We start from the raw sequence: 22,120 nt of genomic DNA on the forward strand, positions 1-22,120 counted from the left end.
ATTTTTGCTTTCTAGCAAGAGCTCACTTAAAAAAGGTTTATTTGTGTATTGAGATTATGCATTCATTTGTAGAAAATGCAGCAATCCAGTAAACTACTTGAGACAGCAGCTATTAATGACACTACAGGAGGTGTTATTAGATGACGGGCGGCCGTTCTGTTCCCATTATGGTGCTGTGGTAGGATTGACTGAACTGGGACCAGAGGTATAGTTCTTATTCCAGTTCGCATAGGTAATCACATGATTTCGAGTGCAATTTGGAATAAATAAGCACAAGTAAAATTTTTTCAAAGACTAACAAAATTCAGTAAATTGCTTGAACCCGGGGGTAAAATGTGAAGGTGTAGTCTGATCGTCCGGGTGAGTGTAGTCCTGAGAAGGACTGTTGTCGGTGGTAGTGACTGACGTTTCGACAACCTGTGCGGAAGTCATCATCAGAGTCAACTAACAAAATTGCATGAGCCCATAGGGCGACTGCAATTTGTGGTCTTTGAAAAAATTTACAAGTGCTTATTTATTCCAAATTGCACGAGAAAATAATGTGATTATCTATTAGTAATATACATGAAAAAATACGAGGTAGCTTCTCATAACTACGCAGAAGAAAAGCGCGCGCATCACGTGCAAAAAACATTTAGTCAAACCCTGCAAGTGACATTGACCTTGATATTGACATTGACCAATCATTCTGACCAGTCAGAATGTCTGGTTAGTCTCTTTCTTTGCACTGAATTAACTCTCTTCTGCGCTGAATTAACTGAAAACTGCATTCATCTTAACCAATCAGAACTGAGAAATTTTTTCATACATATTTTTAAGTCGGAAACTGGAACAAATTTTTTTTAAAAGAAACTGTGAATAGAGAGTCCTAGCTGTGTAAATTTGGCAAATCTGAATAAAACCTTTTAGTTTGGAAAAATGAAAAAAGTGTTATACAAGGGAGAAATTGCCGCGACAAACATCCACAAAGATGAAAACTATAGTGCTTTTGTATGGGGGGGGGGGGGGGGGTTAAGTTTCTGAAGAAATTGTGGTGAGGAGGTGATATGGTTAGGCCAGAATTCTTTGATTAGATATCAGTTGTGCGCGAATCATCAAGAACACTTTAAGGGGAAGTGTTATTTACCGAGCAAGAGGTCCGCATAGGAAAAACTGTGCCCAAGGTCGACCGAGGGCCTTACTCAAGACAAAGGGCATGTTTTTTTTGTTTTGTTTTTTTTTTTTCGCATGCCGACCGACCTATGGATGGACTATTTAGATTCGAGAGGTTTTTTTACTCCGGCCTGCTTTAATGCCTCAGAAAAAAATAAATTGGGTTATTCTTGTTTATTTCAGGCCTTAGAGCAGTATGTGATGCCACATCTCCGAACCTATTGGACACAGCTTCAGCAAGTGTTAGACGACAATAGCCAATCAAATGCGCTGCTTCAAGAGGAAGCTTACCAAGTTTATGGCGCTCTTTTGGTATGCGAGGCTTTCATTCTTTTCCTTGTACAACGTTATGTATGTATGCGTCACTAAAAGTGCCTTTTCATGATTGGCCGATAGTATATTTTGGACCGAAAGGCTCTCTCAGTTCTATACAATCAAAACACCAACAGGGGACCTCGTGTACAGTCTTGCTCGTACCTTGTTTTTCTGTTTTACTCACTTTCCACTTTTAGATTTAAAATGTGGACGCGAAAGGAACTACTAAGAAAAGCCATAGCTATTTCTAGATTTTCTTTTTGTTAATTTGTAGGCTTTTTATTTGATTGTTTGTTTGCTTGTTTGTTTGCTTGTTCACTTTATTGTCTCGACTAGTATGAGAGTGGGGGGTTTGTTTTGGTTTGCTTTCAGAACTGTTCGAAGCGAGAAGGTTGATCGTTGCAATTTTTTTTACCCTCAAAATTTGCTGCGCAATTATTTATTACTCAAACGCGTTCCTTGTAGTTATAATGACCGAAACATCAAGGGCTGGATATCTAAACGAAGATCGCGGTTAAAGCCAGTTAATACTGAGACCTCGAGTTGGGCAGTTTGAAGTAACTGAGCGTTTTTCCGGAGTTAGCGATGAGCCTTTGCATTGAGCACAAGAATCAAAGTTTCGCTTGGTATTGTAGCTCTTCACCTCTAAAGAGCATTTATTCTTTTTATCCTGCAGCAGGCCGCTGGTTGTCTGTTGAAATCCAAGCAGCATGGCGTGCCTATGACTTCCCTCGGTTTTCAAGTCAACAACTCGCACCCAGCCCTACGCACCAATCTATCTCCGTGGGCTGGAGCGAGCGTACATCAGCGCCCAGCACCCGTGGCAAAGTCCCGATCCCGGTCAAGTTCGACTGGTCTCGCTTCGAATCCCTTTCAGTTGTACCAGCAGCTGTACGATGTGTTCGGCGATAGTCTAGGTCCCAGGACTGCACACAACAACTGGCAAGACGCGGTTGTCACCAAAACTAACCAGCTTCGGCTGCAACCATTTGCACATGCGTACTTTCCCTTACGACCTCTGCCGCGTGATGCAAATATTATCAAAGAGTTGATTAACAAAGCCAAAGAGAAATTACAGACATCTGGTTCACAAAATAACACTTTTGGTACCAAAAGGAAGAGGACTTTTGACGAAGCATCAAATAAGGGTTCAAAAGACAGACCTAAGAGCAAAAGGATCTGTTTGACTTTGAGGCCCTCTTTCGTGAAGATCTCTCTTGCGCCTATGGATTTGGATCCTGAGGAACTCGGTTCATCGCGAGGCACAACGGTGGGAATATCTAGGAGGAGCAGTCAGAAGGGGCTTGTAAAAGTTCCGAGACATGTTCAGCGAGTGACAAACTGTGCTGTTGAAACTGGACGCATTCGAAGAAAGTCAAGAAAACAAAATCCCTCGCTCAGTAACAGAGTCAAGTTCGACTATCATATTGGTGTCACTTTATAACACCGCTATTCTTGTCCTTGAGAAATACCTCAAGATAACAATGTTCATGTAAATATAACTCGGACTAAATATTTACGATGGGTATTTATGCATGGTCGCGCTTCTTTTCCGTGAAGTTGATTGGAACTATTTCTTTTCCTAAATCTCTCCGAAGCCACAATTCAAACGTTTAGGGAGAAAAACTGTCAAATCAGAAGTCTTTAAAGCTTCACGTGACCAGTTCAAAGCGCGGGAAAGTAAAACGCGTGCGACCAAGTTGTGATTGTTGTTGGGTTTTGACACGGATGAGTTTGGCACGTAGCCAAAGTAAAAAGGTCGTCCATTAGACGGCGGTGGAATCATCGGGCTTCTAATGCACACAGGCAATTAAACTTGTTATGAAAGATACGGCAATTTTTGTTTTTTTTGGTGGTTTCATAGAAAAGATAAAGTTGTATTTATAATTGTTTGTCTCACGCGTCAGTCATCGTCAAGTGTTATTATTGTCAGTGTTGGCAGTACGTTATTTTCTCTTCAAGGACGACAGAACAAGTAAGCAAAATGTTCCCCTTTGCTTTTTCTGACACATCGTGGAAATGTAATACACATGGTTACATGAACAACACAGTTCTTAAGTCTAAATCCTCTTCAACGTCTGTCATTTGATAAAGCCTTTAACGTCTGTCATTTTATAAAGCCTTCAACGTCTGTCATTTTATAAAGCCTTCAACGTCTGTCATTTTATAAAGCCTTCAACGTCTGTCATTTTATAAAGCCTTCAACGTCTGTCATTTTATAAAGCCTTCAACGTCTGTCATTTTATAAAGCCTTTAAGGATCAATCAATTCGTGACTCATTCTCTGGTCATAATATGATTTATTTCGTGTATAATTGGCAAATAATTAGTTCTTATTAACCGAAAGGGAGGTCTGTATGGGAGAATCTTGACTGAGGTCGCCAGTATTGACCAAACGCAGTGAGGTCTGTCTAAGCGACCGAGGTCAAGATTGTCTCATGCAAACCTAGCTCGGTTAATAAGATGTTTATTATATGGCTGTGTCTTATATGCCAACTTTTCTTATTATTTGTACGGTTTTTTCTAGACCGGTCTTGATGCCGGTCTAGATGGGAAAATCTAGACCGCTTTCAGTATTGATTTCAGCCAATCAAATTCGTGAATTCGGAAGTTCCCAGTTCTTGTGAGACGCAGCCATATAATACTTTGTTAAATTAATTGTATAAGATTTGCAAATAAGCGAAATTAACAAGGTGAAGTAGCTTTTAACACTTTCTATTTGTACACAGTAAAAAAAGGTTTTTTCGACACCCTTCAGTCTAAATCGCGGGCAACAAACCGAGGAGATTCTCCCACGGGAATGAAGAACCCCACAAAACTTTCCAACAAGTATCTGTGAGGCACGGATTCGAATCTCGTCGAAGCCAGAATTGTTTTGATTGGGTTTCTTTTCTGCAGTTCAACTGCAAAGCTTTATCTAAACTGAGAATCATGGTACAAACTTACTAAATCATTTATCATGATCCTTTAATTAGATTCATTAAGTTCAGAAATGCTTTCGAAAAGCTTTCAGAATTCAAGAATGCGTAAAAAAGTTAGCTACTCACCAAAATTTCCGTGACCAATGGATATTTCAGACTCACTCTGGCTTAGCTGCAGCAGAGTTGTATGATAGCCTGAAGTTGGTAACAACGGAATGCAGGGCGAGTGATTTGAGTTACTCAATTTTAATACACGACTCGGGCAGTCACAGGGCCAATAACTAAAATCAACCAATCAAAATGCTCTATTGCCGGTCAATAGTCTCTCAGTATTGGACCGGGCACTGTCCCTAATGGTCCCGGATGATACCGCACTTGTGTCCCTTTGAACTTCAGTCGTATAATAAATCTCTTATTAACCAAGCTTGCTCGGGACCGTACTGGAAGAATATCGGCACTCGGTCTTTTTTGTACGGACCTCGCTGCGCTCGGTCCGTACTGTCAAGACCTCGGGCCGATATTCTCCCAGTACGGCCCTCGCGCTTGGTTAATAAGATATATATATATATATAAAGCTTAGAAGTGTATAGTCTATCTATTTTTAATAAGTAAACTATAAATTTCTATTGGAATGACGTCAGGTTATTTCTTACGTCATCTTTAAAGATAAAAGCGTGGTTATTTTGTTTTCTATGATTAGGGATAATTTTCAATTGACATCACCACAATTCTAAATTTAGAATTTTGAGACCTGTTGTCCAATTAAGTTAATTTATTTTCCTCCAAATAGTTCCCATATCCTTCACGGTGACGGGTTTACAAGTCGAAGCCATCAAGTTCAACCTTTTCAGCCCATTCAAATACAACATTAATTCTAACACCTTCGTTAGCCTCATAAGTAAACATATTTGGTTTCTTCTTGTGCTCCACTAAGAGTGCGCAGTGATGGAAACCAATAAGATTCCATTGGTCGTCAAAACATGGCGCGCCCGAGGAACCGTGCTTGGTGTCTGCTCTGTAATGCAGAAATGGCGAACTGGTATCCGACGAAGCCACATTTTCTCGAGCCCTTTTAAATGGCAACTTCCACGAGTTCTTTTTCACTGCACATCGCCGTGTCTCGTAGCGGTGGTGTTCGACGAAGTCCTTGGAAAAGAGCTTCAGGAAACTTTCATCATAGTGCAGGACGTGGTTCTGTCGCAGCACCACCATTTGGTTGCCATTTTCGGGATACTGAATGATATTCACGTGCGTGCCTGGTGCTATCGACGGCAACACCTTCTTGCAGAAACCCATTTCACGGATGGGTGTTTCACCGTCAAGCGATCTCTCGGACACGGCAATCAATGCAATGTCGAGACCTTTATCTGGATGTTTCAGGAAAAAAGTGTCCGGTTCCAGAGCAAATTTCACCTCTGACATCTGATAGAAGCTTCGGTCAGGATCGACTCGTTCAAACGACACCTCGCCCTCTTTACAATTGTTGAAAATGTGTGCAGCTGTCAGCAGGACCCTTTCGGACAACAATGTACCCGTTCCTTGATTTCCGTTCTGCAGGAATATCTTTCCCACAAACTTGCAAGCTTTATTCCCTTCGTAGAGAAAGCGGCTGCTCTGTAGCTCTCCATTGAACAGGGCTTCCTCCTCTACTGCTCTGCGCGTTGGGTTGACCAATTCCCGCAGAGCATCGAGGATCCCCAAGTGTGCCTCATGAAAGCGTTTTTCGCTGTGCCTAAAAGTAAAGACGAAAAACTCAAAATATCTGCTCCAGACAGGGTGAGTAGAACTCGCTCTTATAAAAAATGGTCTATTGCGGTACAAATCGCAGTAGACAATTGGCTATGTGAGAAAGGAGTATTTTGGAAAATCTTCTTCCCACAATTAACCTATGAACTGTTTTCTCCCTTAAACCCCATGCCTTTGCGTGCTTCCCGCTTAGCTCACTTATGACTAAAATTGGCGAGGACTGATACGCAATCTAACTCCGCTTTTCGCGCTGAAAAATGATAAATCACAGACGATAAGGACAAACCTACCTTAAGATGGCATCGACCTCATCCTCGCCATCATTTGCCCCTGGAAATTAAAGTGGAGAATTTTTCACCTCAAATTACTTGAAATGGGAAAATAGATGGTAAAAGTCATGACGGCGTAACGACTGCAGGATCGCGTGACAAAGGATCGCAACAAGAAAAGAATTTTAATCCTATGAAAGAAGATCACGCGATTGAAATCCCAAGTTCCGCCTTGATTCCTTCTTTCGATTGAATTCCTAGTTTCAGTCTATGTCAGCTAAACCGAAGCACCAAAAGTACGATTCTGATAGGCAAAAGTCTCGTTCTTAGACATGGACCGGAAATGGACAGACCGAAAGCCGCCAGCCATCGGTAAACACTGAACTTTCGATTCTTTTCTTTTGCAACATCATGAATATTTAATCTTCGATAAATTCCCATGCTCTCAAGATTTACTCCGAAGCAGTCAAAAACGATTCACTCAGCATAGAAATAGTGGATTTTAGGCGCTTGCGATATGAATAAGCAAAAGCTTTATCAAATGAGCCCTTTGGTATCTCTTGACGCTTAAGACAGAGTGGCACAACTCAGAGTAAAACATTTCGATCGCAAATTGAAATTCCGAGGAATGATAATTCACAATGATTTTAATGCTTTTCTTACCTTGGTTTGATGCTGCGGCGTTTCCAAGACTCATCGCATTAACTGAAACGAACTTGAAATGTTGGTATCGTCGCTGCTACTTCTTAGTTTTGCCGTGCCGTGAGCGAATGACCCACGGTTAGTCACGCGACATACGTTGATCAATGATCCATTGTTCCAATTTCGATTCGGGGAATCCCCAGTTTCGGGGAAATTACTCGCCGTTTGCATTATCAGACTCTTCGGAATTACAAGAATAGGGGAATAGAAATAAAATTTAGGACGTGACTTTTAAAGCGGGAGTGGATATTGAGGAATGGGAAATTGGACATGGGAGAATAATTTTTTTCAGTGCGACTCCTAATTTGTGAAACTTGCCGGTTAAAAAAACATGAATGTTTGCCTTGCCAAATTTAGAAGTTTTCGAAGCAGTACATCGAATCCTTTTGCCGAAAATTTGGGAATTTACAAAAGTTTGGCAAGTTTTTCAAGTTGGGAGTCTCACTTATTTTACGCTGAACAAAGGCAGGCTTTATCCTCTTTTTTTTTTTTTTTTTAGCGCAATCTAGATCATGCGCCACATACAAAGTTTTGCTTGCGTGCAAATTGCCAAATTGTACTGCCATGTGCACTACTGTGGGGCGTTTTGAAACGTTGTGGGGAAAGGGGTTTATCTTTCACCTCGCCATGCCCATACCCCTAAATGCCCTTTGTGTTGTTCGTTGGCACAGGCAAACACCTTTGCAATCTTTACAGTTTCGAGTGTGTAATCGATTTGTGACTTACTTTTATTTCTCAGGCGCAGTCTAAAATCTTTCAGCTTAGTATTCGATGGGGTTCCCAGTTCCCAAAGATAAAATTAAATGTCTAATATCCTAGATGCGCTGTCCGGTTTAATGGAGAATTGCTGCAGTTGATAGTTTTCTCGAACACAGACCAGAGGTGTTAAAATATAAGTTTGAGTCCGAGGTATACAGTAGCGGATCTAGACCTTGAGCTAAGAAGGGAGACGTTTTTGTTTGAGTGTGTTTTCCTGCCGGCTTTTCTTCCCTCTGCGTTTAATTTTTTTACCCAAAATAAGGGAGGGGGGCGGGCCCCCCCGTATCCCTTCCCTAGATCCGCCACCGGTATATACAATGTGGCATAGTAAGGTTTTGTGCCTCTGATTGACTCTAATTTGAAACTTTTTACAATACCAGGGCTCGACACTAACGGTAGCCCAGTAGCCACAGACTAGTAGAAATTCAGTTTTGGCTAGTGGTTTTCAATTTCCACTAGTGACTTTGAAATGAGGTTATTTGAATTTAGAAAGTCATAGCATTGGAAGTGGACGACTATTTCCAGTATTTTACTCATCGTTGGCAGAATAGAAATTGGGCGATAATTTGACGCATCTGTCCTATCTCCAGTGCAGCCACTTTCGAGCATTTCAATATTTCAGGAAAATTGCCAGTGCGAATAGAGAGATTCAGTAACTTGGTGATCGAGGGACAAATAACACGCGCGCCACACTTTAAGAGTCTCGCACTGATGCTGTCCCAGCCAATAGCTTTATTTGTCTTCAGACAAAGCAGATGCTTGAGTACTGTTTCCTCGTCAACTTCGTAAAGCGAGAAATACTGTAATTTCGTGGCCGATCTGACTGGGAACATAACAGCATCTGATATTTTAATTGCAAGACTTCTGCTAATGAAAGCGAAATAATATTTGAGCACGGATGCAATAGAGGCTGGAGTGGTGTGTTCAACACCATCAGCTACGATACATTGTGGGCTCGAGGATTTAGTCTCGCGAGAAGACACCTCATTCACCGCCTTCCAGATCTTCCCTGAATCCCCCTTTGCCTCTCAGTAGAATCAAGTCACAATAATACCTGGATTTTGCTGCCTTGACTTCGCAATTAACCCTATTTCTTAGCTTTCTATAGCAAGCCCAATGATAAACAAACTGCAAGTAAACAAACTGAAATTGTCGTACCATGTAAAAACATCTAAGATGTCACTAGCCACTTGAATAGTAAGTTGAAAAGTTAGTGTCGAGCCCTGCAATAGTCAATACTACCTTAATTTTAATCGTCAAATGTTCATGGGTTGGTCTAAAGTTAACTCAATGTTGTTTGTTGTCAAAATTATGATTTTTCCAGAAACTTTAATACAAAAAATTGATTAAGCTCTATCTCCGCCGTTCTTCAATCCTCTCGAAAGAATCTCTCCTCTTCAAGGGAGGACCGTCGGCTCATTCATCGATCAGCGGCTGGTAATCGTAAATAAAAACTGAACCCTCGAATTCGAACTCGGCACCGCACCTTCTTTCTAGGCAGTTCTCTGATTGGCTGCGACTTACTCAGGAATTTTAAAGAACCAGTCAATCAGATGCTACGCTGATCTCTTCATAGCTGCCTCTTTCGGGCAAAATCCCAAAGTGTTCTCGTCGGCGGCAATAGCTGAATTTGCGACAGAGAATCGACTTTTATCCACCAAAACATATCTCCCTTTTCAGAGCAGCTGTTGTGCTTCTTTTCATGGGAAACTCATTTCTCGTTTTTAGATGTTTGCATATCGGGTTCCCTTGAGCTGAAGGAAGGAGCTGCACGTCTTCTACCTTGCAACATTCTGAGACATTAAATTTTTCATTCAGTCATGGTACATTCTCACGATGCACTTTTGGCAGACGGTCATGTAACGTGAATACACTGGGATCAAGCGTTCCAGACTAATTCTGTAAAGTAAAGAGCCAAGATTACGGTCAAAGAAACTTGAAAATGAGTGCTGCCAACAGAGCTACCTCATGCTGTGTGTCTATACAAAATCTAGTTCTAATTTATCAATCTTACGGCGAAAGAAACTTGAAAATGAGCGCTGCCAACAGAGCTACCTCATGCTGTGTGTCTACACAAAATCTATCTCTAATTTATCAATCTTATCGGTATAAATCCATGTTAAATACCCTCCCCACCCTAAATACCCTCCCCACCCTAAATACCCTCCCCACCCTAAATACCCTCCCCACCCTAAATACCCTCCCCACCCTAAATACCCTCCCCACCCTAAATACCCTCCCCACCCTAAATACCCTCCCCACCCTAAATTATTCTTGTTCTCTTTTTGTTTTTTTTTCCCTTTTCGCGTTTGTTTACCCCAGCTATCTTTTGCTGTGTCGCTCTCGTGTACCGCAGCATTACACGCACTTGACATGCGTGCAATTCTACGTTTTGCACGCGCGAAACACACACACAAAAATGGACGCATGTGAGTGTGGATCAAAGTTTTTTTTCGTCGAATGATAACTTTCTCTTTCAGAGCCACAGTATCGCTTTCGACACGAAACAGTTCTCCGAGCGTAAACTTCTGTATGAAGATCTGCAATTTTACCCAGAATATTTCAAAGCAACTTTCCTTGATCTCATTTCTGAGGTGGCGTCTTGCTTTTATCTAACACTCATTAAATTGAAATTAAGTCCAAATATGGTCAATCTCTCTTTTCCACCTGTCACAGACGCTCTCTAGTAGACGCCCTTTCGATTTGCACCTGCATTCATCGCGTTCATTGGATATTTACAAGAGATTCTCTGTGCCGTAGAAAGTGATTCTATTGGTTTTATCATTCAGCGTCCGTATACATGTCTAGTGCATATACCTGTGCAAAGATTCCAATCTGCCGCAGGTATCCACCAAAGAACCGAGAAAAATGTCCGTCTCATTCGCAACCCACTCTTGCTGCTTGCACGATTCGATAAACTACAAAAAAAAAAAACAACAACAGAAAAAAAAAAAACGTAAGGAAGACTAATCTGGGCTGCAGAGACATGGTGCCGGGGTGAGAGCCATCACATCTGCTCGCTCTGGCCTGGATTCGATTCTAAGACCTGACGTCACCAGTAGATTTAGTTTCTTGTTGGTTGTTTGTCCGTGCTTGGATTTTTTTTTTTCAAGGCTTCTCTGGTTTCTTCCCTCCACACACACACACACACACACACACGCACGCACGCATATACACACGCACGCACGCATGTACACGCGCACGTACGCGCACACCCTCAAAAAAGTAAAAACAACACATAAAAAAATTAAACGAAAGGTAACGAAACGAAACAAAATCAACTAAAAAGGACAAAAAAGAAAAAAATACCTCCAGACTTTAATTTCAACCTGGAAGACATTCCACAAAGAGTCATCCATGAAAAAACAACACAGCTTACTTCCAATTACCTTTTCTACAAAGTCACTTAAAACATCCTTGACTTCTTTACTGTGTATGAGACCGGCGGCAATATTTAGGAGACCTCGACAAAGACTCTATAGAGAAAGTGATAGAGGACATTTTCGCGGGCTCTCTAATGTGGTAAAGCCACGCAGGATGTTCCACGAGGAAAGCTTAAAAATCCCGAGCCGAAGGGGAGTAATTGATCGGCTTTCCGAGTGTTCTCCCAACATCCCAAGTGGCTTTATCAAGTTATAGAGCCCGCAAAAGATGCGGTCTATTCCTTTTATGATATAACTGGTTACATGCGGGCTCTATTTAACACCACAGCGTACACTATTGAGTTATGGTTGCACGCGGGAGGTTGCTAAGCACGAAAGAAGCGTAAGAGTCGCTCAAGGCGATAGCCAAGAGCGACTCTAGCTTCTTGCTCACTTATCTGCTCTATGCTCACTTTAATACTCTATGCTCACTTAGTCATTACCTTACATTGAAAGGGTACGCGTGTTCAGTCGCGTGTAACTCGTTGCGTTACACGTTTTCACGTATTGTTCGTTAAGCATTGTGGAGGCATGCTGTCAAAAAATAGAAAACTGTAATTTTGTAGGTGCTCCGGTGAATACGCTTTCTCGTTTCACCTTAAACGTTTATTTTCAATAAACCCGGTTACACTGCCGAAGAAGAGTTCTGACCTCGTCTATTTTTCGGGTAATGGATCAGAGCTTGACGGATCGGAACGCAGTTAACTCCACAAGGGAGAATAAAGCTTATCAGCAATTCAAGCTGTTCAAATGTGGCCTACGAGGCTCTCATTGTTAGCGCCACAAGACACCCATTTCTCTGCCTGTGGGAAACTGGACGGAGACATGTCAACAAGGTCTGCCTGCCGGGGGTCTTGCACTAATGTTACATGTATTGTTACACCACTAGCAGACTTCTCGCTGGCTCACATTTCTACAGCCCTCATAATTTCTCAAGTCCTCACAGAAACGCTCGTGCCAAAGTGCTCTCGGGCTCGCTCAAAGGTGGCATTAAGGACCTTAAGCAGTCAGGACGGCAACGCCAAGGAAGACTTCGATTAAAAAATGAATTTCTACTCTTAGTTAGAATTTCAAAAATAGCTGCACGGCCTTACTGTCTCGTTTGGCGCCACAGCTCATCTTCAGTATGACGTATAAAGTAGCCTTTGAGTTCCAAATGAAAATTAAAATATTTGCCGTCGCGGTTTCGGTCCGCAGACGACGCAAATTTTGGCGATTTCACGTTGTTTTGCATAGGACGGCTAAGAAATGTACAAAGTTTCAAAATGCACGTGCTGAGCTATTGTACTGCCAATTAGATCTCTTGTTTTTCCACGTCCTCGTTGCCGTCGCCGTCGTGGTTGCTTAAGGTCCCTATTGTGATTCATGGTACTCTGATGTAAAGAAAGATTTTGTTTTACTTAAAAAGAAAAAAAAAGATGCAAACTTTGTTGGATGTTAGGTAAGGAGGCCAGAAAGAAATTGAATAGAATACCTTGAAGTTGCTCTCCACAGATTTGGCCAACTTTTTAGTGAACCGCTTAGCTATATCATTGCAAACCAAGCTGAAACAAAAAAAAAAACATTTCCTAATTATAGCCATGTTCTTGAAATGTTTGAAATTATTTAAATATATATATAAAAAAAAAAATTATGAACTGAGGCACCTTTGCCCTTGCAGTTTTCTGTCTGATCCTGTTGTTACAATTTTAAAACAATAAAGTTCTTCTGGCCATTAGAATTGTTTTGAGGTCCAGCTTGTAAACCATCACCCTGTGAGGCTTCAGTAAAACAACTTTCTTAAAAGAAAAGCAACTGCAAATTTGTTTGAAGTTGTTGAACAAACCTTTTGTGCTCGTCCACAATCTCTCTGTCATTCACAAACACCTTCAGATCTCTCAACTCTTGTAGAAACCCTCTGTCAAACTCAGCACCAGTATCTCCAACATCAGCTGAACACAAATAAATCAGGATTGTTTAAGTTACAGTTTTTGGCATTCCAATGGCACCCACCCACCCACCTTTTGCATAATTTATTTGTTCTTATAAACACCAAAAGATTCAGAACAAAAATGCTCAAAAGCACTGGTCATGCCTTAAAATCTACTTCATAAATCAATTTGTGTCTAATATTCACATGAATTGAAACTGTGTTACCACACACACTACGAATTCTAGCAAATGGTAGACTTAAAAAATTAAAGTAGTTCTTAATTCTTCACAATATGAAGATGCTTACAGATGACAACTTTGAACAAAGGTAGTGAACATGACTCTATAAATGGTAAGTAAAAAATTGAAAATTAATCAAAAGCCTCGTTAGAACTTGTAGGTGGATTTCAGTGCAACAGAGCATTGAGAGAATAACGAATGACTGAAAACATGAAGAAATGATTAAAGTACTAAAAAACAGGACAAATGAATTAATGTATCAATGTGCAAGTGAAATAGAAAGAAATGAAATGAGAAAAAATAGATTAAACCATAAAATCTTAAATACAGTTAGTTAACGTGCTTTTCAGGTTTGACATTATTTTCACTTTTAACTGACAGTAATTTATCTAAAAATAATGATGTTCCAAAAAATGCCCAGTTATCTAAAACAATCATGACAGTGAAATATTTATATCAAAACAAAACCTCTGTTAATTCCTATCAAATCAACTTAACCTTTAATTTGTTTATTTCTCTTTATTCTTCAATCCCTGCCTGCTACTTTTTTTTCCTTGTTTCCAATGGTTTTTTTAAGTAATTATTCAATTTGATTGAAAAAAAGGCAAGTTTAAACAAGCACCAACAAACAGCAAAAGGAAAGAGGCAATAAAAAAGTCTAAAGATTTTTGGCCCGGAAAATCTCTCATAATTCTATTTTAAAACCCTTTAACTCCCAAGAAATTCTTCCTGTAATCTACCACACAATTCTCATGATGTTAGTTATGTGAATTTGGTATTGGATCAACTAATAATCCGTCCTCAACTGATATTCTTCTATATTCTCATCACTTGTCTGCTTGATATTGTATTGATATTGTAAGGAGAAATTCTGTCTTGGTCACTCATGGGAGTGAAAGGGTTAAAAGTACAGTGAGAGTTGATGATTTTCACCTCTACAATAAATTATCAACTGATATTCTAATTACAAAGATTTTCATCAACAACTTTTTTTTAGACACTGACCAATGGAGCCTTCTACTGATCCCACTGTCCAGTGATCTAACATCTGCTCTGCACAGAATGCAAGGTCATCAAATGAAAGGTAGGAAAGCCTGACAAGTAAGAAACAATTTCTCCATAAATCACAGTGTGCCTGTACCTCTAGGACAGGTGTGGCTCCCTTCATAAGGGCACTTTCATAGACCACTGAGGCACTGATACCCCCACTCATCTCTCTGTGATACTGCTCTTCCCACTCACTCCTTTCCCCTTCTTCCTACTCATTCCTTTCCCCTAAAAAAAAACCTCTAGGATCCATTTAACACTGCATTGATTCCTACCTGTACCCAAAATTTTCACTTTATGTCAATCTGTACATTAGCAGCAAAGAAGATTTGGAAATTACAATAATCGTTCTTAGAACCTTGTATCCCATAACACATTGAATTCAATCTTCACTACCCTGAATTGTCACTTTACATGTCATTCCAATAAACAAACCTTTTCTTTCCTGTTTCAATTTTGTTGATGGCCATGAAGCAGATGCATGCATATTGCCTGTTTAAAAAGTTCAAAGCACAAGACATTTGAAATGACCTTTTTGTAAGTTAAAGAACAGAAATTTACAGGAATCTCCAATCAAGTGATACCCTAAAAACCAAAAAAAAAAATTATCCCGTAAATGGAAATTAAGGCACCTGCAATGAAGATAACATGTAAATAAAGATTATAGGGCATCCATAGAAAAATGTCAGCCAGAATATGGCAAGACATTTGAACCAAACATGGGCCTAACATCAACCAGACAAGAGCTGAACCAGACAGAGAGGCAAAAAGAACCTGACACAGAGCAGAAATGAGCATTAATCAACCTCCCCAGGGCCAGACAAAATAAATCTTAGACAATGGGAAACAAGCCTGACACAAACCATGCAGAATGTTCATTAAGACAACCTCTTAGTGCGGGAACATTTACATTATACATGACTGCATTTTCAATTGTGCTCACAGTAAACCACACATTACAAAGTTTTAGCTGTAAGCTCACACCAGGTGAAGTGAGCATATATGTAAATGTAATAATTTGGATGTATCAACAAAGTTGAAATGGTAAATTGGCCACCGTAACGATTACAAAAGCTGACGTTTCGAGCGTTAGCCCTTTGTTGATATATCCAAATTATTTCGCTACTCCCACCGACGCAGCCCCAAACAGTTTCTTTCGAAACTATCCACCTTTATTCATTTATATGTAAATGTACCCTTGCAAAAGACCCCTGATGTCAGCTCAAGTTATTTTATAAGGGGCTAACTCACAGAGTACTATGATAATCTCATCATGATTTTTCTCAGATTTTAAAACCTTTAAACACTGAGATAAAACTACCCAGTGACATCACTTGTTGAAGATGTCTTAAAAAGAAAAGAAAAGTTGTGTTGATAGAAATTCAAACAGTAAATTTTAATGATTGTCTACCTTGCCAATGAATCTGAAAGAAGAAACAACTTCTTTACAGTATCTGTAAGCCCACCTCCTTCAGTCTCTTCTATTGTCCTGAGAACATTCTTGACATTGTCAAACTAGAAAATGCACATACATGAAGCATATTAGTAGTAAATAACAAAATTAAAGAAACAAGTTGATATCCAAGGTGAATGTAATTCTTATTATTTTATATTAGATTAACATGAAAAGTTACATTGATTGACAACACACCTGTCGGCGACAACTTTTGAGGGGAATATTTGTCTTTTCACTGACATCATCCAAATCTTTCCGTGCACGTCCAGTAAGCTTTTTCCCCAAAAGTTCTCTCACCACCTCCTTGTCAAACTGATAATATCTGTTGACAATATATGATGATATCACAAGTTTAAATGATGGTCCTGTACTTTCAAAGCAAAGGAGATAGATTAAACTGCTGTGTGGCTGCTTTAGAAACCTCTGTTTCTTGATAAATCACCAAATTCTCTGCACCAATTGACAACTGAAGAAAAAGTATTCTCCAACTAGAATTATGAATTATGCATTGAGTCATTTAGGTTGAGAAAGTTAACCTACCTTTCAATTAATATATCTTGAACATCAGGGGATATTTGCAACAACATTTGTGTGGCAAGCATTGGAGGCGATTGAAGAAAACGTTCCAGCATGTAAAACAATCGAAATTGATCCTGAGTGTCGCTGGTGATGATTGCATGAGAGGCACCATAATTCTTGAATTTGTCATCACATTCCCTCCTCTGAGCTGCTACATTTTCTAATTGGCGAAAGAAAGATAAATTTATCAACCTTTCAACTCCCAAGATCTGGTTGTTAATTCTTCCCTCTATAGCTACTACACATTGTCTCGTAAATTAGTTAAATGAGAATTTGGTGTTTGATCAAGGTAACGACTTGACTACCTAATGAGTTTGAACATTCTCATGGTATGAGTATTAAATGGGAGAAGTTACATGTTAATCACTTCTGGAACTTAAAGGGTCCAAAAATTACCCATTTGTTTGTAGACCCGATAACTATTCAAACGAGTAAAAAAACATGCTACCTGCATCAACAATTGGACAAAATCAGTCTGGAATGTTTAGTCGGTCAAAATGAGTTTATCAGTCATAGTGTAAATGGAAACAGGGACTTTTTGTGTAGAAAAAGTTTTACAAAACTTTGAGAAACTGCCGCTCAAGTCAGACGAAATTAAAAAAAATAAACTCTTTCGACCGGGTGCCCCCACAAGCAGGCAGATATAGTATTAGCTTTTTTTTTTTTTTATCATGATCTCGAAGAGAAGAGAAGAATCAAGTGGGTAGCATTATATTTCGTTCATTTTCAAATAACAAATAGGCTGCCTTCGAATTTTATTGACAGCTACTAACCAGAGAATCCCTGCAACCACAGGTCATACACTTGAGGATCAATAAAGGTTGGATCCATGATGAATACATCTATGTTTTCCATTCTTTTCCTATGAGTGACAAGCGACGGGCATTATGTAGATTTTGAAATCAACACACTGTCTTAACAAGCGCCAAAAACGAGTCCTTTATTCTCAATATGCTTCGTGTCCCTCCTGCTAAATTCCCGCCATCTTGAAGATTACGGGGCTCATCTGAGCCAGAGGTCTCAAAATAACAAATTTTCATTTTGTGTAAGACACACCAAATAGGGAAGTCCAAAGTGTCGTTTCGGCTCTGTCCAGCGGTCTGTTTATGGCTTACGAGGTGTTCAAAGCCATATGCTACCGTTCAGGTATTTTTTTAAGCTGCTTTTTAACTCAGTTCCTTCGTTATTTCCCCATAGACATCTTCAATAGCCGAGTAAATCATACAGAAATCCCCCAACATTTTTTAACCGAAGGCTATATATGTTGGACAAAGGAGGCGCGGTGGCCTCATGGTTGGTGCGCTCGACTCCGGATCGAGTGGTCCGGGTTAGAGCCCCGGCCGGGGACATCGTGGTGTATTCTTAGGCAAGACACTTTACTCTCACACTGCCTCTCTCCACCCAGGTGTATTACATGTAAATGAGTAGTGGAGAATTTAATGCTGGGGGTAACCCTGCGATGGACTAGCATCCCATCCAGGGGGGAGGGGGTGTAGAAATACTCCTAGTCCCTTCATGCTACGGAAACCGGAGTTAAGCGCCGGCCCGATGAGCCACATGGCTCCTAATTAGGCTTTCCCTACCTTACCCTATATTGGACAAAGTGAAGAAAAAGCCGCCATTTTAGTTGTCATAAAAGGTCATGCATGCCCTAAGATAGATCGTAATTAATGATCAGTCTTGTAAAATGAAAGCATACCTTTCAACGCCACTCACCTCAACCCACGCAACAATTCCAGCGGCTCAGAGCTGTGTAAAATGTGTGAGGGGGTGGGGGGGCAAAGTCCAGAAGAGGATCCAGGGGACTACAAAGTGTCGCGTTATTGATAATGGCATTTCAACTGAGTAACTTGAACACACTAAAAAAATCCTTTCAAGTTGAGCGACTGAAATATTTGAGGAAAATGAAAGACAATTATTATCGTTACTTTTGAATAGTTTATTAATTCATTACTGATCTTCCCTTGTGAAAGTTGCTTTAGTTGTATTTCGTTTTCGTCAAATGTTATTGTTATTGGTTTCGTGTGGTCTAATTTCTTCCACACCCCACCCCCCCTTCCCTAACCCCTGGACCTATCTACTCTCTAATCAGTGAACTAACACTGGAAGCACATTTTGTGCTCAGGCTAGGGTACACATGAACTTTTATGAAGACAAAAATATATAGCGGGGATCGCTTTCGTGTACATTCTTAAAACCGCAGTGCATATATACGATTTTCATATATTCTCATTCGGCGGGTACGCGTTTTTCTCATCATGTACGTCTTGATTTACTTTCTCAAATCTTATTTCTTAAAATCGTTTTGAGGATAACATCTTTCATGTCTTCTATTTACGTAAAAGCGCATAAGGATGCTGATCATGAGAACCTGCTCCTTTGAAGACTTAATTGTACCGAATGCTTCTTCCTAAACCAAGAGATCAGAGGGGCCTTTGATCAAATCTCTTGACCTAAGCCGATGCATACGATTCACATTTTAAAATTTTATGATAATCTAACAACCGGCTGATAATCCAACAACTTCTAAATTTTCTCTTTTGTTCCGTCCTCTTACAAACTAAATTTTTCTTATCTGACCTTGAATCTGGGATATAAGAGCTGAATTGCAGACTTTGATAACTTTTCTGGCCCTTTTGCCAATTATTTACCTGATGACTTCCTTAGTTTTCAAAAACGACAAACCGGTGTAGAATGGTAATTTTAACTTGATCAAACTGCAAATCGCATTAAGAAAAGTGTTGCCAGATTGCTTGCAAACATAATATGTTGTTTTGTTATTAATTACCCATAGCAATTTAGCGATTTGAATTAAACAAAATTAACTCGTCGATTAACCATGTGTTATTGACGTTTTCACGCTTTGTACTGACATTGCATAAAATTATCACTGGGTCCTTCAATACCCTCGACAAATTGGCACCAATGAATGCAAAGTCATCTAAAAGTATCTCGAAATGAGAGAGCACTGCATCAAAAAGTAATGTATTTAGAATTTACTGATGCAAGCTCGTTGGTCTCGACTCCCCATATTCGTCTCGATTACTGAACGAAACCACCGTTGTAGTTGTTTTGTTGCCAAAGAACGGAGTGCTTCGTCTTTCATCTGGCCACCGCACTGCCAGCGAGGTACCGGGTAAGAACTCTCGTGTTCGCCGAGGATCCAGCATTGTCTGCAACCTGGATGGATACCTCTGCTCGCGAGATCCGAGCGGGTAGCATTGGCGCGCTACACTACGCATAGTATTCCGCATCTCCGGATTCCGGTAGCCATACAGGATTGGATTTAGAGCAGAGTTTGTGTAATGCAAGGCCTTCACGGAGGCTATCAGCCGGAAGAGTCCTGGCGGTTCAGGTAAGCGCTCCAAATCGTACGTAGCTACCACGGTGACAACAAAGAAGGGGAACCACGCGATCATGAATACTCCAGTGACTAGCGCCACTGTTCCCGCAACACGAATTTCTCTGTGAATGGAGGGGGCTGCTCCTCCGGCGTGAATCCTGGACCTCGAGTGCCTTGCTGTCTCGTAGATTAAGAAATAAACCCCAGACATGACGATAAATGGTCCGATGAAGCAAGTAGAGAAGATAAATGCCGTGTAGCCTTTTTCCCAATGTTTCAATTGAACCGGGTACAATCCTGCCACGATTGCAGAACAACCCCATGCGGTAAGAATCATCGCATGAAAGATCCCTTCGCGAAGGGCTCGGTGTCTGATCGGCCAGACAATGGCGATGCATCTCTCTATACTGATGGCAGTAAGTTGAAAGATCGATGCACATCCAATGAACACGTCGAATGTGATGTACATTTCATATGCAACCGGATGCAGTGTAATTTTGAAGTGATGGCAGCTGTATACATACAGCCAAAAGGGGATTGAGACGAACCCCGCTAATAGATCCGACACGGCTAAACCAAGTATGAAAGTGTTTGTAGTAGTTTGAAGTCTCCAGTTCTTCTCGTAAGCGGAAATTACCAGCACGTTTCCCACAAGGATTGCAAGGAACACGCAGCTGTAGAACAGTACACTTACGACAAATTCTCCGGTTGTGATAAACTTGCCATGATTAGAAAACCACGCGGAAGTCGGACTGGCTAGTTCTGAAACTGTTACGGTTGAAACATTTGCCAGAGAACCCGTTTGAAAAGTTGTATTCATGTTTATCCAACTCTGCAGTATCTCTTCGATCTTGCTTAACTATGAACGTTAGTGGAACCCTATTTCCATGAAAACCAAGAGACTTCAAGGATCATAATTGAGCTCGTCGATAATAGATCTAGAGCGACATGAAATGCGCAGCAAAAGTGACAACTGAGATCACTTTATGAACAGATGGATTGCAAGGGTTTCTGCATAATTTTGAATCTGTTAACCCGACAACAATAATTACAACGCAGATAACAAAGCCATCCGCTTCATATCGCTGCGTCCCGTATGGTTCATCATGACAGTCATTTGTCAAATTCTGGGACTCGCTTGAGCAATGATGGCTATAGTGTGAGGTCTGACAAAGAGTTCAATTAGAACTTCAATGCTTCAATACTTAACATTCTTTTCGATCGTGACTCTGGCGTCCTTTTAACACATGCGCGCTAGTATCATTTCCTTACATTACCTATAAATACTTCGTTAAATGAATAGTGGTGGTCGCACCAACAGTACTCTATTCATAAGATTCCCTTCCCAGCAGGTGAATATAAACCGACAGATATCTCTATTGCACATAAGGTATTTGTAGACGCCATTAGCACGCTTTTGTTTGGCTCGTCATCTAAAACAATAAACCCGCAGAGAGTTCCACTCAAGCATACAAGTCGTAAATCAATGGCGAGCCAGATCTTGGTTTCGGGTCAGTTATTTCACCGGCCCCGTTTGTTTCCTTTGCAATTTGTGATTGATTTCAGCTCAAATTGTGATTAAAAACATCCAAGAAAGTCACGAAATAGTAAATGTTATTGAATGTTATTTTTGACCTCGACAAGTTTTTGTTATTTTGAAACAGTTCTTCTTGCCTGAGTTTTTAGAAAGCTTCTCAAACAAAGTCTGGACAGCCACGTCAAATAAGACCACACTAAGAGCGCGCCTCGTATTCTTCAATTTTAAAAACCTTGACGTCCGCTTTGAATCCCCTTTAAAAATCCTTCACCTGTCAACCTCAGGTAGTGCTTTTACTAACGTGAAATCAAACAAATTAATAAAAAGACAAACCAAAAAATTAAATACGACCCCCCCAAAAAAACAAATCAAAACAAAACAGAAGAAAGAATTTTCATTACCTATCCTCTTTATTTGTCAATAATAAAATAGGACGTAGATTCAGACATCCAATTTTTAAAAAACGTTGGCATCTGAACATACTTATGTAATGAATTATAAAAAATCATGCACTGTAATTGGCATAGGAAAAATAACAATAACAATAATAATAATAATAATAATAATGATAATAATAATTAAAAAATTGTTGTCAGTAGAACATTCTACCGACAACAACTATTCACTTTACTCTGATAATGACTTCCGTACAAGTTGTCGAAACGTTAGTCACTACCACCGACAACAGTCCTTCTCAGGACTACACTCACCCGGGCGATCAC

The 22,120-nt window shown here is 40.2% G+C and overlaps 4 protein-coding genes across 7 annotated transcripts in view; 1 reads left to right on the top strand and 3 right to left on the bottom strand.

Annotated features, from left to right (window-relative positions):
* The window catches only part of LOC111343540 (TAF6-like RNA polymerase II p300/CBP-associated factor-associated factor 65 kDa subunit 6L), a 9,926-nt gene extending 6,570 nt beyond the window's left edge, over positions 1-3,356 (top strand). For all 3 annotated transcript variants that reach the window (XM_088725659.1, XM_088725658.1, XM_088725657.1), the window contains exons 10-12: positions 73-205; positions 1,336-1,464; positions 2,144-3,356. In XM_088725659.1, the coding sequence (XP_088581785.1) occupies positions 73-205; positions 1,336-1,464; positions 2,144-2,911 (1,030 nt within the window). In that variant the 3' untranslated portion in view covers positions 2,912-3,356. The remainder of the gene's footprint in view (positions 1-72; positions 206-1,335; positions 1,465-2,143) is intronic.
* LOC111340559 (uncharacterized) lies at positions 2,143-7,202 on the bottom strand. The gene is made up of 3 exons (XM_022947456.2): positions 7,066-7,202; positions 6,424-6,463; positions 2,143-6,119 (listed from the first exon to the last, which is right to left on the bottom strand). Exons 1-3 carry the CDS (start codon positions 7,097-7,099, stop codon positions 5,204-5,206), a joined length of 990 nt encoding a protein of 329 aa, XP_022803191.1. The 5' UTR covers positions 7,100-7,202; the 3' UTR covers positions 2,143-5,203.
* A 612-nt stretch (positions 7,203-7,814) lies between these two features.
* Positions 7,815-17,532, bottom strand: LOC111320661 (acidic fibroblast growth factor intracellular-binding protein). 2 transcript variants are annotated; one of them, XM_088725664.1, is made up of 12 exons: positions 17,292-17,532; positions 16,480-16,678; positions 16,135-16,261; positions 15,895-15,998; positions 14,919-14,975; positions 14,442-14,530; positions 13,504-13,539; positions 13,111-13,216; positions 12,760-12,829; positions 11,253-11,339; positions 10,681-10,781; positions 7,815-9,762 (listed from the first exon to the last, which is right to left on the bottom strand). In XM_088725664.1, the coding sequence occupies exons 1-12, from the start codon at positions 17,371-17,373 to the stop codon at positions 9,678-9,680; spliced, it is 1,143 nt and encodes a 380-aa protein (XP_088581790.1). In that variant the 5' UTR covers positions 17,374-17,532; the 3' UTR covers positions 7,815-9,677. The 2 variants fall into 2 exon arrangements, with proteins under 2 accessions (XP_088581790.1, XP_022779055.2); XM_022923320.2 differs by lacking the exon at positions 13,504-13,539 and having other exon boundaries at positions 17,292-17,531.
* A 910-nt stretch (positions 17,533-18,442) lies between these two features.
* Positions 18,443-21,209, bottom strand: LOC111345124 (adenosine receptor A2b). The gene has a single exon (XM_022952436.2). The coding sequence runs from the start codon at positions 20,679-20,681 to the stop codon at positions 19,515-19,517; it is 1,167 nt and encodes a 388-aa protein (XP_022808171.2). The 5' UTR covers positions 20,682-21,209; the 3' UTR covers positions 18,443-19,514.
* Positions 21,210-22,120: the final 911 nt, after the last annotated feature.

This window comes from Stylophora pistillata, chromosome 6, assembly GCF_964205215.1.
Source record: "Stylophora pistillata chromosome 6, jaStyPist1.2, whole genome shotgun sequence".
Classification (NCBI taxonomy): Eukaryota; Metazoa; Cnidaria; class Anthozoa; order Scleractinia; family Pocilloporidae; genus Stylophora; species Stylophora pistillata.